Raw genomic sequence first — 16,397 nt, 5'->3', positions numbered from 1 at the left:
AAAAAGGTAGATCAATGATATCAAATCTCTCTGCTTCAAAGGAAATAATCAGTGAAAGAGACCTTACGAAATGGGAGGAAATATTTGCAAACAATGTTTTTTTTTTTTTTTTTTTTTTTTTAAGATTTTCTTATTTGACAGAGAGAGACACAGTGAGAAAGGGAACACCAGCAGGGGGAGTGGGAGAGGGAGAAGCAGGCTTCCTGCTGGGCCGAGAGCCAGATGCGGGGCTCGATCCCAGGACCCTGAGATCATGACCCGAGCTGAAGAAAGACGCTTAATGACTGAGCCACCCAGGCGCCCCAAACAATGGATCGTATGAAATTAATAAGCAGAACACATTCCTACAGGCAATTCTCCAAAGAGGATGCACAAATAACCAATCAGCACGTGCAAAGATGCCGAAAATCACTAATACAGAGGAATGAAGATGAAACCTATGTGAGCTCACGCCCACCAGGATGGACACTCGAGAGAACAGGTGTTGGCGCGGACGCGGAGAAAGGGGACTGCTCGTGCGCTGTTGGGGGGAATGCAGACTGGTGCAGCCGCTGTGGAGAACAGTCTGGAGGGTCCTCAGGAAGCTAGAGTTCTCACGAGCCAGCAGTTCCACTTCTAGGTAGAAACCCAAAAGAAGGGGGCCTGGGAGGCTCAGTTGGTTAAGCGACTGACTTCACCTCAGGTTATGATCCCATAGTCCCAGGATCGAGTCCCACGTCGGGGTTTCTGCTCAGTGGGGTGCCTGTTTCTCCCTCTGACCCTCCCCCTTTCACGCTTTCCCTCTAGAATAAATAAAATCGTTTTTTTTTTAAGATTTTATTTATTTATTTGACAGAAATCACAGGTAAGCAGAGAGGCAGGTAGAGAGAGAGAGGAGGAAGCAGGTTCCCCACTGAGCAGGGAGCCTGATGCGGGGCTTGATCCCAGGACCCTGAGATCATGACCTGAGCCGAAGGCAGAGGCTTTAACACACTGAGCCACCCAGGCGCCCCTTGAATAAATAAAATCTAAAGAATTCTAAGTAGGATCTCCAAGAGATGTGTGCACCTCACTCTCTGCAGAATGACAGCAGTCTGTAGGAGGGCACACCCTCGAGTCCGGGGATGGGCGGATGAGTAGAGGGCCCAGAGAAAAGCGGACACGAGAGCCAGAGCGTGGATGGACCGTGAGGACCTTGCCGCAGAAGATAAGCCGTTGACAAACGGATCCCTACCCCGGTGGTTCAACCTGAGGTCTCGAGTCCGACCGTCAAAATCCCGGAGACGGGCAGTTGAGGGGCGGAAGCCGGCCGGGAGGGATTGCTGTTTCATGGGGACAGAGTCTCAGTTTCGCAAGATGTAAAAGTTGCGAAGATGTGGGTGGACTGAACAGCACCGGGCGGTGGACTTAGAGACGGGGACGGCGGCAACCGGCTGTGTGAGTGTTTCTTAAAGGAAACTTTCAGCAAAGAACAGCCCTGGCCCAGTGGCTCAAGTGGTGAATTTCTGCCAAACACTTAAAAAACATCAATCCTTCAAGTGTTCCCAGAAACAGACAAGGCGCGCCTCGGAAGTGATCCCATGAGGCCAGCCTTGCGGGGACACCGAGGCCCGACAAACACCGGAGAGCAGGCACCGCGGTGAGCGCCCACGCGGGAGCCTCCACGGAGGGTCGCGGGGCTCCGCGCGCAGGACGGAGGGTCGCGCGGCCCGGAGGCTCCCGGGCGTCCAGGACGGCGGGCGGGCAGAGGGGACGCGTCCCGTCAACGCCGCGGCGCGGGCGAGGACCAGGAGAGCCGGGACCGTCCGATCCCGCGCGGTACCCGCTCCCGCGGAAGGTCGAAGCCCGCGGCGGCGGCGGCGTGAACGGCGGGTGGAGCGCGCGGCCGCGGCCCCGTCGGTCCTCGGAGACCCCGCCCAGGCCGCCCCCGCGCGGGCCCCGCGGCTGCCCGGCCCTGAGGTCCCGGCCGGGGCGGCCGTGTGGACCGGGGAGGAGGGGACCAAGGGGTCTCCGAAGCGGGCGCGGAGCGGCGGGACCGCACGGCCGCGAGGACGAGCCGGTCCGGCCGCGGGACGCTCAGGCTCCGGCCCCCGCGGGACGCCGGACGACGAGCCCCGTTTCTGGAAGGACCTGGGAACTGGCGGCCGCTGTGGCCGCTGCAGAGCGCGCGGCGCGGCTCGAGGACCGCGGGGAGACCCCGACCCCGACCCCGCCAGCGCCCAGGACGCGGGGGCTCCGGCTGTCCCCCCGCCCGGCTGTCCGTCCGCCCGGCTGTCCGCCCGCCCCGCTGTCCGTCCGCCCGGCTGTCCGCCCGCCCGGCTGTCCGTCCGCCCGCCCCCCCCCCCCCCCGTCCCCGTCGCGGTCCAGCCGGGCTTCCTGGGGGAGTCGAGCCGGGCTGCGCGCCCCACGACGGCCGCGCGCACCCGCAGGGGCAGAGCGGAGCGGAGGACTCCCACGTCCCGTCTGGGAGCGCGCCTGCGGGCTGCGGCCATCGGGAGCGAGCGCGGCCGGAGCGGGGACCCCCGGAGGCCGCGTGTGGCCCGCAGCTGGGGCGGCCCGCGAGCGCGGTCCTGCGGCGCCCGCAGCCCCTCCGAGCGGCACGACGGCTCTACAGGCAGCCGCAGCTCCCGAGCAGGCCCGCGGGGATGGGGACAGTGAGTACATGGAGCAGAGGCACCCGGCCTGGGGGACAGCCCAGGGCAGGGACGTTTACTGTGGCAGCGGTTGTCAAAAACCTCATCCCGCGGAGGAGCTGGCCATCAGGTTGGGCCCTGCAGCCTCCGTGAGGGGCTCAGCAGTCCCCTGAGCCCCTCACCCCCCCACCGCACCCCACACTGCTGGCAGAGGCCCCAGCACCGAGGTCTGCCCTGGGTCAGGCCTCCAGGCTGGCTGCAGGCCCCTGAGCCTCGCGGTGCCGGTGACGGCGCCTGTCCTGGGCCCTAGGAGCTGGCTCCGTGCTGGTGGCAGCCTGCCTACTCCGGGACACTGTCCTCGCCTGGAAACCTGGACTTAGCTTGACTTCCACTTTACTTCCCTTCCTTGTTCCAACCTCTCCCTTGTCCTCTCCCAAGATGTCAAAAAGAAATGCGATCTCACTGATTCATTCCACAACGTCAGCATAACTTCCTGCACACCCTGAAGCTCCCTCTCCGGTGGGCGCTCTCCTGGCCCAACCCTCTCAGGGTCTCAGTCTCTCGTCCTCTTTTGGGCGTGTGCTAACCTGCTTAGAAAACCTGCTGTTTTTGGTGAAGAACGTTCTGTGGTCGTGCGCATGTCCCTGGAGCTAGAACATTCTCCGATGCTGGTGGCGTCAGCCAAAGCGCACACCCATTTCTGAATCAAGGACTGCGGTGACGCTTATGTTTACCTCGTGGACTGGCATCACCCGAAGACGAGGAAGGGCGGCACGGGGGGTTGATGCTGCATTCGTGCACCCACCCCTTGACCGTAACTGGAGGCTGTGAACTGCTTGGGAAGTTGGAGCATTTCAGGTCTTGGTTCGGGATGAGCTGGGTGAGACCAAGCAGTCCTAAATCTGGGCTAACTCTCCACGGAGACAGGTCACTTGTGAGTATCTGCCCACTGCTGGGAACCACTAGTCCCTTCCCCGCTGGGCGGAGGTGCCGGGCGCCCTTCCCTCCGGGCCTCGGTGTCCTTCCTCCGCTCGTGAGCAGGCTAACTCCTCACCCGCAGCCTCAGGGAGCGGCTGTCCGCACAGCTGCTGCCGTTTCACGGGCCTGAGTGTGGGTGTGGAGAGCGGGCACTGCGTTCCAGTCCGGCACTCGGCTGTAATGGGAAACGCGGGGCGTGCCAGCGTTTCAGACTTTCATTGTTCTTCGCGGTTTTGGCCACCCCTGGTAGTGTCCTTGCTGCGGAAGGGAGGCGTGATCATGAAACAGGCTTTAGGAGTCATTACCACTGTCTGGGCGCCTTTTGTTTTGTTCTTTGGTTTTAAGCTTGTCTTATTCCGGAAAGGATTTTATTTGATTTTTTAAAAAATATTTTATTTATTTGTGTCTTAGAGATAGAAAGAAAGAACACAAACAGGGAACAGCAGGCTGTGAGAGAAGCAGGCCCCCGGCTGAGCAGGGAGCCTGATTCGGGACTTGATCCCAGGACCCTGAGATCATGACCTGAGCTGAAGGCAGAGGCTTCACTGACTGAGCCACCCAGGTGCCGCTCCAGGACGGATTTTAGAAAATATGCGGGAATTACTGAATGAAACACCCCCATCTGCCCCTTTCCGAAGGCATTTGTCTGAAGGAGTTGGCTGGGAGACCACTAAGGCAGGGGTCAAAGCGAGGATACCCAATGGCACCCGCGTCCTCTCTGCAGCCTGGGGGATGAGACGAGCTCTCCCAGAGCTTGGCCGTACACCGTGGCATCCGCGTGGGCGTGCGGACGTGCCCCCGCCTGCTGGCCCTCTCTCTCGGTGATCGCTTCCAGTCTCAAAATACTGGTTACACAGACCACACACAGCCTGACCTAATCCACCAAGGACAGTGTGAAACGCAGAGTTGCCTCACAGCTCGCTATAAAATTAAACCAGAAATGACAGGTGTGGACTCTGATGCCAGATGACGTGTGTTTACTGCTCCAGTCCAGCCGGCCTTCCATGGCGCCCCAGGGCCATGGGCGATACTACAGAAAGTCAGCGGGGAAGAGAGTCCCTCAGTGCATTTTCCTTCTTCCTTTCTTTTTTCTTTTTTTCTTTTTCTTTTTCTTTTTTTTTTTTTTTTTTAAGATTTTACTTATTTATTTGACAGAGATCACAAGTAGGCAGAGAGGCAGGCAGAGAGAGAGGAGGAAGCAGGCTCCTTGCTAAGCAGAGAGCCCGATGCGGGGCTCAATCCCAGGACTCTGGGATCATGACCTGAGCTGAAGGCAGAGGCTTTAACCCACTGAGCCACCCAGGCACCCCTCAGTGCATTTTAAAAAAGAACACGCTGCTCAAAATAGACACATTTAAAAACAACTGAGAAAAATCTAATATGAAGGAGGAAAGTCAGTAAGAAAGAAGACCACAGCTGTGATGCACCAAAAAAACAAGGGTGGCCATCTGGGTAAAAGAATGAAAAGCACTCAGTTGGCCAAAATACCACAAAGTTCTATTAAACAGGAATTTAGTGCAAATTTAAAATACAGGTGATACAACAGTTTGAATCTTTATATGTGTCCTGGCAGGGGAACTAGAGAAGTCCATAGTCATTTTGGATGTTCCATCATCCCACAAATAATAAGCGCATCAAAGAGAAAAAAGTCAAGTTCTCAGTAACTGAAAACCCAGTAAATAGTTATCCAAGCATAACAAAACCCTTGGAATTTTCCTTTTGTGCTATTTTTTGGTGTGTGTGTGTGTGTGTGAGTGTGTGAGGGTGTGTGTGCGTGCACGTGTGTGTGTTTTAAATAGACTCCATGACCAACACGGGGCTTGAGCTTACAACCCTGAGATCAAGAGTTCTGTGCTGTGTCCTGCCTTGGAACTTTCCTAAAGAAAATTTCAGTAGGATCTGAAAACAGCCACCCCATCCGTCACACACTCCAAGATCACGCAAAAGCATTAGAGCTTTAATACCAAAAGTAAGAAGTAAGCGCACATGTCAGCCCGACCTCCCACGCACCTCCTAGTGAATTTGGGGAATATCCCTGAGCAGGACGTGGGTGGGAAACTGCTTACAGGCTCAGACCTGTGCTGGGAGACCTAATTCACTTCTTTCAGAGTCGTGCAAATCAAGAGGATGACAGACACTGCTGATAATTGAATAGCAACATGTCTGACCGACTATGTGCTTTTCTATAGTGGAGCAAAGACACATTACTGTAAAAATCCTAGAAACATTGGACAAATACAGCTCAGTTTGGGTCACAAAGAAATGATAGCTAATAACTCAATAGCAAAACAATAATCTGATTAAACATTGGCAGAGTTGTAAGCACATTTCTCCAAGGACGACATCCAGGTTGGCAGTAGATCCACAGAAAGATGGAGATACAAATCCAAACCCCAAGGAGATACCACCTCGGAATCAGCAGCACCAGAAACCACAGGTGCTGGCGAGGATGTGGAGAAACGGGAACCTCGTGCACTGTTAAAGATTTTATGTATTTATTTGACGGACAGAGATCTGTCCGTGAGGATCCGGGCGGGCATCCAGACTTACAAAAGAGTGGGGTCCCCATCCCTAGGAATGCCCACGGAATGGGCCCACCCATGTTGGGGGGAATGAAGCCATCAAGCAGATGGAAGGACCACCTCTACCACCCCTACCTGAGAATTCCGTGGCCTGCCGCCCCGGGACCCACTCACATGGCTCCGAGTTCTGTCCCTGTGCCCATCCCTCTCCTGGGGGCTAGGGCCAGCCAGGGGAGACCACATGCCCCCTCCCTACAGAGTCTTGGTTTTTTCATTCTCGTTCTCTGGCCAGTATAGGCTTGAAGACAGAATAATCAATTTTATTTATTTTTAAAATTTTGAGAGAGAATGCTCACGAGTAGGAGGGGCGGGGGAGGGGCAGAGAGAGAAGCGGACTCCCTGCTGAGCAGGGAGTGGAACTGTCAGACTCCAGGATCACAGCCAAGAAGACTTCACCAACGGAGCCACCCAGGCGCCCCCAGAGTAATCAGTTTTATAGAAGACTACTTCTGGCCCCTAGAGGAGGTGTCAGACACCTATAGATTTTGAAGACCATGAATTTTAAGATAAAAAAGGTTTTGCTCTAAGGGGTTCATCAGGTCAAAGAACACTCATCCTTCCGTGTTCCAGACAGGCCTTCTACTACAGCGATAGCCATGACATCTAGGGCTGCCTGAAGGTTTACTGGGTGGGACGAGGTGTGCAGTCCAGTGGCGCTCTTGGTTATGGATCCCTTGACTTTATTAAATGGCTGAATAATGGGATTCAAGTCTTAACAAAGCAGACAACAATATTAAAATGTGGTATTTCTTTTTATTGTTTTTGCTTTTCAGGAAAATTAGTATTTGCCACACGATCTTGCCTGAAGTTTTCAGTCAACTGTTAAGGGATTTTTCTATTGAATTTACAAAACATTTGCTTTGCTAGAACATTTCTCATCTTTTTGTTGTTACACAACATTCGAGGACAATACGGCTGTCTTAAGATCTCAGACCTGAGAAATCTATGGCAAGACTTCTGGGAAGTGCATTAGTCAAGGTATAATTTAACAATTTGTTTTTAAAGATCTTATTTATTTGACAGCGAGAGTGAGAGAGAGAGCACAAGCAGGGGGAGCGGGAGAGAGAGAAGCAGGCTTCCTGCAGAGTGGGGAGCCCGACACAGGGCTCGATCCCAGGATCCTGGGAATATGACCTGAGCCGAAGGCAGATGCCTATCGACGGAGCCACCGAGGCACCTCAGTCGAGGTCTAACTGGAGTATGAATATATACACATCCCATAGCCCCAATCGGGAACACAGTCCTATTTCTGCGAATGTTTTCCCCCTACAATGTGGCCTCATGTTGTAGAAGTGGTTTTTGACTGGGGGTGCCTCTGCCCTCCAGGAATCATTTGGCATCAGGTGTCCCGGGGACGGTCACAGGGGAGGCTGTTACTGGCTTTGAGTGGGTAGAACCCAGGGAAGCAGCCGGACACCCCACAGCACACAGGATGAATTCTCACGGGGAATGAACCAACCCACGTGTCCGCAGCGTCAAGGTAAGAAATCGTCCCCCAGCTGACTCGCCGTCCACCAGAGCACGCGCTTTACTGCCTGGCGAAGACTATTCCAAAGATTTAATGACGGAGATGGGGACATACACCACTTAATTTCTCTTGAACCTCCTCCACTAGGTCCATCTGCTTGTACGGAGTTAACTTGGACGACTGTGACGTAGCTAAGCAAGCGGTTCCCCTGCACGTTCTTCTAGACTGTGGGAAGAATGTGATGATTCGTGGAGCGTTGGGCAAGAGCGAGGTGTTCTCTGCTCGCGGACGGGACCATCTCAACACTCTGACAACGAAGAGCTTCACCTACTGTTCCTGCGTTACGTGCGTGACTGGGCACTAAGGCGCACTTGCCCTCTGCGTGGACAGCGACCTCTCACAGTGTCTTCTATGAATAACAACGCACACATGGGGTGTGTGACAAAAATTAACAGGTGGGTTGTATTTTATTTATTTTAAAGATTTCATTTATTTATTTGACAGAGAGAGATCACAAGTAGGCAGAGAGGCAGGCAGAGAGAGAGGAGGAAGCAGGCTCCCCGCTGAGCAGAGAGCCCGATGCGGGACTCGATCCCAGGACCCTGGGATCACGACCTGAGCCGAAGGCAGAGGCTTAACCCACTGAGCCACCCAGGCGCCCCCGTGGGTTGTATTTTCAACAAATACTGGTTGTAAAGTATCAAGGTTTGAAATGACGAGTTCTTATGGGCAACCACATTTCTAAAAAGTCACGTTAAGTTTCGTAAGTGGAGAAATTTTTCACTATGTCGCTAACCACTGATTCCACGGTCACATTCTGTGTATTTTCTTATGGTCGACAAACTGATCCAAGTGGTTCAAGTTATCCCACCACTTGAAGAGGAAGGCGTCGGCAATGATCTGAAACCACGGGGTCAACTTAATTTCTCCGCAGGCCGCTTTCTTCAGAAGTGCCTTCAGCTCTTCCTTGGTCACGTAACAGTGGCTCTTAATCTCATTGGGGTCGGGGTTCAACATGACGTTCTTCCGCAGGAACAGGATGTAGTCGATCTCGTGCTCGCCCCAGAGGCCGTCGGACTGAGCCTTGTAGTGGATTCGCGTCACGTAGCTCATGTCCTCCGGAGGCACCTGCCGTGAAAACCAAACAGCAGCAGAGGCTTCAGCACAAGTGACCTCAAGCCGCAGGCGCATGGCCCTGCGGCCCGGACCACGCACCACGGACCCCGCGTCCAGCCGCCTTGGACGGTGACCGTCGGACAGCGGCGCGTGAAGGGGTTACTGGAGCCGCAAGTGCCTAAACCTTTCTTCCTGCCGGACCCAGCACTCGAGTGTCCGGAACAGAAAACGTGGCTCAAGGCGATGTGTGTCCGGCCGTGTGGACGGTCCGCTGCGGCCGAGTGAGCCAGACCTGCTCCGGTGTCATTCCGGGCCCCGCAGGGGAGAGACTGCGTGTGCCCGACCCGGCAATCGGGCCGCTCATCGGGCCCGCAGCTCCGGTCGCTGACGAACATGTCGCACTGGACACCGGGTCACGGGTCGACCCGCTTCCACGCCGGGCCACACTGTCCCACGGAATCCGGGTGCGGAGGCCTCGACGGAGGAGCTTCCGGGGCGCTCACGAGGCCACGCGGAGACACGAGCCCGAAGGCACGTTCTGCCCGCGGCGTCCCCCGCGCGGTCGCGTTTCCCGCGCCTCCTTACCTCCTCCATGGGGATCCCCAGCTCCGCCTGCAGGCGCCTCTGGGCCGCGCGCCGCACCCCGATGGCCTCGGCCTCCTCCAGCTCGCGCGGGGTGCTCAGCGGGTGGCTGCAGCACGAGTTGGTGAAGCAGCCTGCGGGGACCCGACCCGCGTCAGCGGCCCGTCCGGTCGCTGCGGCCGCGCGGGGCGGGCGTCGCGGTTCACGGCGACAGGAGGGGGCGCCGGGGGCGCCGGGGAGAAGCGTCCGCCTCCGCTCGGGTCACGGTCGCAGGGTCCCGGCACCGACGCCGCATCGAGCCCGCATCGGGTCCCGCATCGAGCCCGCATCCGGCCCCGCTTCCCCGTCCCCACCCCCTGCTTGGGCTCCGTCGGCCGCGACCAGCAAGCAAACCCTCAGGAAGCCGCGCGGTCTCGGCCGACCCCGCCGCGCTCCGGGCCGGCTCCAGGGGCCCCAACGCCGCGCACGGGCGTCCGCCGGCCCGAGCCGAGCGACGAGCCCAGCGACCCCGCGGGGTCCGCACGCACCGGGAAAGGTGATCTTGGCGTCCGAGCGCTGCTGCAGCAGGAGCCGGTCGTCCGCGTCGAACAGGAACACGCTGAAGGCGCGGTGCAGCAGCCCTGCGGGGACAGCGCGCGGGCTCGTCGGCGCGGGCTCGTCGGCTCGGCCCGGCTCGGCCCCGCTCCGCCCCGCTCGGCCCCGCCCCCCCCGCCCCCCCCGCCGCCCGACCCCGGCCCGGTCCCGGCCCCGCACCTCGGTCGATGTTGGCGTTGAGGTGGCAGTTGCGCTTGGTGTCGGCGCCCACGCGCCGGTCGTCCGCGTCCACGACGATGCACATCTCCGACAGCAGCTGCGCCTGCCGCGCGTCCAGCGCGCCCGCGTCCACCTCCGGCATGCCGGCCGCCCTGGCCCGGACACGGCGCCGCGCGCGTGACCGCGGGCCCCCGAGTCCGGCTCCCCCCGCCCCAGCGCCCGCCGGCTCGGTCCCGCTCCCGGCGCTGCGCCTCCGCCGCCCTCCGCGCCGACCCCGTCCCACCGGGTCCACTTACCTCAGGCGGCCGCGCTCCGCGACATCGACCCCCGGGCCCCGCCCCCAGGCCTGGGGCCCGCCCCTCGACGCCGCGCGCCCAATCATCGGCGCCCGCGCCACAGCGCGCCACATGCTCCCCAGCCAATCGCGCGCCGGCCGCGCTGACGTCACGGTCGCGCGAGGGCGTGTGCAGGCTCCCGACGCCGAGGTGCGGCGGCTCCCGGTGCCCTCTGAGCCGCGCTGTGCTGAGCGCGGGGCCCGCGGAGCGCTTTTAGGGAGGGACCGCGTCCGCAGGGGTGAGGCGCGCGGCTCGGACCCGATCCGCCCTTCCGCGCGCCAGAGACGCCGAGCAGCGCGCCCGCGCACTTCCGGGTCTGGGGCGCGCGAGCTCCGACGCGTCGTGACGTGTGTGCGCGGGGCCCTGTGCGCAGTGAGCGGCCGCGGCGGGGGTGCGGCGGGGGTCCGCGCTCGGGTTCGCTCCGCGCGGCGGCAGGACGAACGCCGCGGGGCCGCGCCGAGTGCCCTGGCCCCGGCGCCGCGGACGCACGGCCCCGCACTCGGAACCCTGAGCGCTGCGTGCTTCCGCGCGGCCGGGACTCGGGTCGCTCTGACGTCCCCGGCGCGGTCTCCGGCCCCCGCCGTCCGCGTCCGGCCCCGCCACAGGGGGCGACGGCCTGGAGCTCGGCTCGGGATCCGGCGTCCTGCTCGGCGTCCCGCGGGGGGCCGCTGCTCGCCCTCCCCACCCCTGCTGGTCCCCCTCTCTCGCCGCGTCTCCGGCAAATAAATAAAATGGTAAAGTGTCTGATAATGTGCGGCGCCTGGGGGGCTCGGGGGTTAAATAAAGCCTCTGCCTTCGCTCGGGTCCTGGTCTCAGGTCCCGGGATCGAGCCCCGCGTCGGCCTCTCTGCTCGGCGGGAGCCTGCCCCCCCCCCCACCTGCCTCTGCCTGTCAAATAAAAGTTAAAAAAAAAATAAATAGATAAATGAAAAATAAATAGGCAAAAGACAAAGTATACTTAAAACTTTTAAAGTGTTGGATAATAAGGTGTTTGTGAATTCCGGTGCGCACGGTGCGAGGGAAGTCCAGTGACCGCTGCAGACCCCGCAGAGGCTGGGGGTTCCGTTCTGCGCTTCCGTCCGCGGGGCCGCTGTCGCCGGTCCGCCGCCCCGGCCTCCGAAGAAACTCTCGCCTCCCGCACACGCTGGACACCGGCCGGAGCTGCTTTACCAGCCGTTTCAGATGACGCCGCGGAGTTTGGTTTGGTAAGAACCAGCCACTGCCCAGTCCTGCCGCCGGCCGACGGGCACGGTGACCTTCCCCCAGGGACTCAGCGGCCTCCCGGTGAGAACTTCGCTAACTTCAACCCCCAGGATCCTGCAAGTGCTTTAACACATAAAATTTAGAAATTTCTGGGCGACTGGAGGGCTCCGTGGGTGAAGCCGCTGCCTTCGGCTCGGGTCATGGTCTCAGGGTCATGGGATCGAGCCCCGCATCGGGCTCTCTGCTCGGCGGGGAGCCTGCTTCCCTCTCTCTCTGCCTACTTGTGATCTCTGTCTGTGTGTCAAATAAATAAAATCTTAAAAAAAGAAATTTCCTTCTTCCCGGACTCCACCAAGAAACAGGTTGGCCACCCCCCGCCCCCAGGGCGTGTGTCCCACCAATGGACCCCGGGCGGTCCCGTGGCCGAGGTCTCCCTGGACAGCACCAGCACTTCCCAGCAAGAGCGAGCCCCCCAGCGTCCCGGCAGGCCTGCTTCCAGGCTCCGCGGAGACCCCCAGCCGGAACCGCTCCCCCCGGGCGGCGTATGACCCGGGCGCCGCGCCTCCTGCCCCCGCGTGCCACCCTCCCTGTGCTTTCGGAGAACCACCTTTTCCCTCCCGAGAGCTCCTTCTTCGCTTCAGACGCCACGTCTGCGACGTCAGAGCCACCGCTACAGGGCCACTCCTCGGGACCCAAACTGCCGGTTTGCTCGTGCCGGACGTCGCGACACGGAGTCACCCGGGAAATACCAGTTGACCGAGTGAAGCACATCTTGCTGAGGCCGACACATCATTCTTCAGCACCAGTCCCCTTTATTAACACCAGCACGGACGGCACCGGAGGCCTGGGGCGCCTGCGACGCGTCTGCCTTCGCTCAGCTCAAGACCCCAGGGTCCCGGGAGCTCCTCCCCGCGGTCTGCGGCTGCGCAGGCCCGTGCACGCACACGCCACATCTTTCCCTCAAACAAATAAGTAAAAAACTTTAAAAACAAAAATAAAGTCTTTCAAGCACTGGGAAGCCGTCAAGGCCCGGGTGGACGGGGGGCGCTGGCCAGTCCGGTCCCCCGGAGTCCCCTCCGCGTCCCGTGGCTTCCCGGCTTCGGAGCCAGCCGGCGCCGCCCCCGAGCTGCGCTCCTGCCCGTGCAGCCGCGGGCGCTGCTGCCGGACTCGGGGTGAGCGAGGACCGTCTTCCTTCTCGGATCTCGCACGTCTGCGGAAGCCCGCACGTAACTGGACTGCGTGTGACTCTCCCGCGCCTCCGTCCCGTGCTTGTCGCCGCCCGCCCGCCCGCCCGCCGGAACCCCGAAGGGGAGAGGCGGCCTGCGGTGCCCGCCGCGGCTCCGGGAGTCTGGGGCCCCGCGTCGCCTCCGGAGCGTCTCCGCCCGGCTGAGCCCCGCCCGCGCGCGAGCCATCGGGGTCGCGTCCCCTCGCTCCGCGGCTGCCGGGTCCCCAGCTCCTTCCCGCCCGTTTCCCGCACGGCCGCGCCGCGACGCTCCCGGGAGCCGACGGCGGGCGGAGCCGGGCAGGCCGGAGCCCCGCGCGTCCGGAGCCGTCCCCCGCAGCCCGCGCGGACACCCGCCAGTCCCCGCTAACGCGGCGAGCGGCTGGCCAATGGCGAGCGCGGGCTCCGGGGCGGGTGAGTCACCGCCGCCGCCGCGCTCCAGTGCTCATCGCTCTGCCCCCGGGAGCCGCGCGGCCGGCAGCCTCCGCCGCAGCCCGCAGCCCGCAGCGTGCGGCCGCGGGGACTCGCAGGCCCGGACGCCCCCAGCGGCGCCCCCGACCCGAGCCGATGGACGCGGCCCTGGGGGGGGCGACGACCCCCGCGCCAGCCCGCCGCAGTGAGTACCGGGGGCCGCGCCGGCGGGCCCGTGCGAGCGCCCGCGCCTCCCAGTCCATGACTCGGCCCTTCGGGGCTGACCTTCGGGCAAGCGGCGGACCCGTGGGGCGAGGGCGGGCCGTCTCGGGCGCCCACGAGCGCCGCCGCCCCGCCCAGCCCCCGGCCGCCCGCGCACCCGGACCCCGCCTCGCGACACGGGACTTCCGGCCGGAGCGCAGGGCGGGGGAGGGACTTCCGCCGTCGCGGCGGAAGCGGAGGCCGCGAAGGGAACTTCCGGCGCGGGGCGGAGGTCGCGGCGGGACTTCCGGCGGCCGCGGCGCGAAGCGAGGCCGGAGCTTCCGGCGGCTCCGGAAGTGCGGGGCGTGGGGCTGCCGGGTCGCGCGGCCGCGTCAGGGCGGGGAGTCGGTGTCCTGCGTGTCCCGGTGCGTGCGGGCGCCGCGGGGTGGGAGCGGGCGGGCTGCGGCGCGGGGCCCGGTCGGCTGGACGGGGCGGCGGGCACGGCGGCGGCGGCGGCGGCGGGTGAGTGCCTCCGCGGCGGGGCGGGGGGCGTGCCGCGGTCCTGGCGGCGGGCGCGGGGCGGGGGCGCGGGGCGGGGGCGCGGGGCGGGGGCGGCCGGGCGGGGGCGGCGCCGCGTGCGGAGCCCCAGGCTACGTGCCGGGCTGGGCGGTCGGGCCGGCGGGTCCGCGGGAGCCGACCAGCGTCCCCGGGGCGGCGGGTCCCCGGAGCCGCCGTGCAGGCGCCGTGTTCTCCTCCCGCGGGCCGCCCCGCCCCGCGGCTGCGCGACCTCTGCGAGCGCCTGCGGACCCCGCGAAGGTCGCGCTGGGCGGGGGCGCCCCGCGTCGCCGCGAAGCCCTCGGCACCGCACAGCTCGGGGGCGGGCGCCGCCTTCCGCGCCGGTCCCAGCCCGCGGCCGCCGACGGCTGGGCTCGCACTGCACCGGGGAGCCCGGTGCTCCCTCCCTTCGGGTGGACGCAGACCGCGGCGCGAGCCTGCCGGCGCGCTGTCCCCGGGTGCGGGGCCGCTGGCCCTGCTGTCGCCGTGCCCGGCAGTTCGCAGCGCCGCGCGGGGAGACGCGGCCGGGCCGTCCCCTTGGACGCCGTGGCGGGCGCGGATTGCACCGCGCGGTCGTTGTGCGTCTGCTTAATGCTCGGGTCGTAAGGGGTTAAGTGCGCTTTTCTTGCTAAAACGTGTTGCGCGGTCCCACGGGGTGTGGGATGGGGATCCTGTTTTCTCGGTGGGGTCGCGCCTGGCGCAGGGGGCGGGCGGGTCCTTCGCGTTAAACCTCCTTCTGGGAGTGTGGGATGAGGGGTTGGGTTTTTGGACGGAACCGTTTATAATTCCATGAAAATAATGTCTTTAAAAAGCAGTAGGTGTTTTTTTTGTTTGTTTGTTTGTTTTCATGAACCTGTTTAATGGGATCTGCCCTGTAATAGTGGGTTCGTATGCGCAGTTTAAGAAATGTAATTATCTTTTGGAATTTGATTTTGATTATATTTAGGTAAAATGGCCCAGCTTTAACATTGATGACAGTAGATTAGTAAAGACTTTTTCCACTTTACAGTTCTGTGTTTTTTTCCTTCTCCCTGCCCTTTCAGGGTTCCCCTATTCCTCTTCCCTTTACAGTCTTTTTTTTTTTTTTTTTTTAAGATTTTATTTATTTATTTGACAGAGAGAGCGCGCACAAGTAGGAGGAGCAGTGGCAGTGGGAGAGGGAGAACTGGGCTCCTTGCTGAGCAGGGAGCCTGATGGGGGCTCGATGCAGGACCCCGTGATGACATGAGCTGAAGCAGACACTTCAGCCACTGAGCCACCCAGGCGCCCCTCCCCTCTGCAGTTCTGTGGCCAGGGTACTGATGTGTTTGGCCTGTGGAACGTTTTGGGACCTGTTGGAGCTCCAGCAGGGACGGTGGAGCAGTAGTGGCTGATGGTACTGATGCGTTGAACCTCACACCACACCTCTGTAGTAGTTCCTCTGGTCGTCTGTCGCTGCAGCACTGTCTAACGCACTTCCCTCCGTGTCTGGCTTGGAGCCCCTGCCCTATCAGTTCAGTATTCCTTTTACAGACACCTGCGATTTCCTTGCTCCTCTCTGGGATTTCAACCTGAAAACACCCTACACTTTTCAAACGTTTATGTAGGATTTATCCTAATACTGATCCCTGTGGCGGCGAAGACCATAGACGCTTCAGTTTTCCGGCCAACCAAGGCCTTGTGCACCCTGGGCTGACGGGTGTGGGAGGAAGTGGTGTTTGCAGGAGGGCGGACGACTGGAGGAGGGAGAGGATGTGGACGACAAGGACAAGAGTGGGATTTTAAAGAAGGTTCAGGAAGAAAATTCTGATGGAGAGATTAATGAATGAAAAGAAGGAATTGGAAAGAGGCTAGGAAAACTAGAGGAGCCCCCCACTCTCGTTTCGGAAGAACGGTGAGTATCACTGAAGACATGAGTGGAGGAGGCAGAACTTGAATTAGCCGCGGCGTCGTCAGCTGCTCAGAATACAGCACATGGCACAGGCATTACGAGCCCATCACTGAAATGGCACATCACAGAGCTTAGGTCTTAAGGGATAGAATTACCAAGGATGAAAAATCTCCGTTTAATGCTAGGTTTTGGAGAACTAAAACCTGTTCCAGATTTATAAACTGTGATGGTGTGAAGTGTACACATGTGGTTGGAAATCCGTCAACATGGAAAGATTACGAGTATATGTGCTGTGTGCTGAAATGACAAGCAGAGCTCAGAACAGCAGTGCATGGGGTTTGTGGGGAGGAGGGAGGTTGAGGACTCCACGAAAGGCAGAGGGTGAAGATTTGTTAAAAGTTTTATTCATTTAAATAATCTTGAGTCGCCAACTTTGGGCTTGAACTCGTGACCCTGAGATCAAGAGTCACACACTCTTCCAACGTGAGCCAGCCAGGCACCACCAGAGGG

At 60.8% G+C, this 16,397-nt stretch overlaps 2 protein-coding genes across 8 annotated transcripts in view; one reads left to right on the top strand and one right to left on the bottom strand.

The window, feature by feature from the left end:
- Positions 1-8,106: 8,106 nt before the first annotated feature.
- On the bottom strand, positions 8,107-10,897 carry IDI1 (isopentenyl-diphosphate delta isomerase 1). The gene is made up of 5 exons (XM_082739796.1): positions 10,389-10,897; positions 10,092-10,250; positions 9,866-9,958; positions 9,342-9,472; positions 8,107-8,768 (listed from the first exon to the last, which is right to left on the bottom strand). The coding sequence occupies exons 1-5, from the start codon at positions 10,498-10,500 to the stop codon at positions 8,451-8,453; spliced, it is 813 nt and encodes a 270-aa protein (XP_082595922.1). The 5' UTR covers positions 10,501-10,897; the 3' UTR covers positions 8,107-8,450.
- Positions 10,898-13,283: 2,386 nt separating this feature from the next.
- Positions 13,284-16,397, top strand: part of WDR37 (WD repeat domain 37) — a 50,381-nt gene continuing 47,267 nt past the window's right edge. The window contains exon 1 of one of the 7 annotated variants that reach the window (XM_082739790.1): positions 13,284-13,466. The gene's annotated coding sequence lies outside the window, so the exon portion shown is untranslated. Of the gene's footprint in view, positions 13,467-13,764; positions 13,888-16,397 lie in introns of those variants that run through there. The other 6 variants (XM_082739789.1, XM_082739788.1, XM_082739787.1 and 3 more) reach the window with 6 other exon arrangements.

Source organism: Mustela nivalis, assembly GCF_964662115.1.
Source record: "Mustela nivalis genome assembly, chromosome: 7".
Lineage (NCBI taxonomy): Eukaryota > Metazoa > Chordata > Mammalia > Carnivora > Mustelidae > Mustela > Mustela nivalis.
The sequence above is the reverse complement of the archived record's forward strand: the minus strand, read 5'-3'. Positions and strand labels throughout refer to the sequence as shown.

Excerpts from the sequence above, each read along its gene's own strand:
- IDI1 (XM_082739796.1), bottom strand. The coding sequence starts at position 10,500 with ATGTGGCGCGCTGTGGCGCGGGCGCCGATGATTGGGCGCGCGGCGTCG. Across the intron at positions 9,473-9,865 it reads CGCCAAGATCACCTTTCCCG|GCTGCTTCACCAACTCGTGC; the intron begins GTGCGTGCGGAC and ends GGGTCCCCGCAG. Across the intron at positions 8,769-9,341 it reads TGGGGATCCCCATGGAGGAG|GTGCCTCCGGAGGACATGAG; the intron begins GTAAGGAGGCGC and ends TTTTCACGGCAG.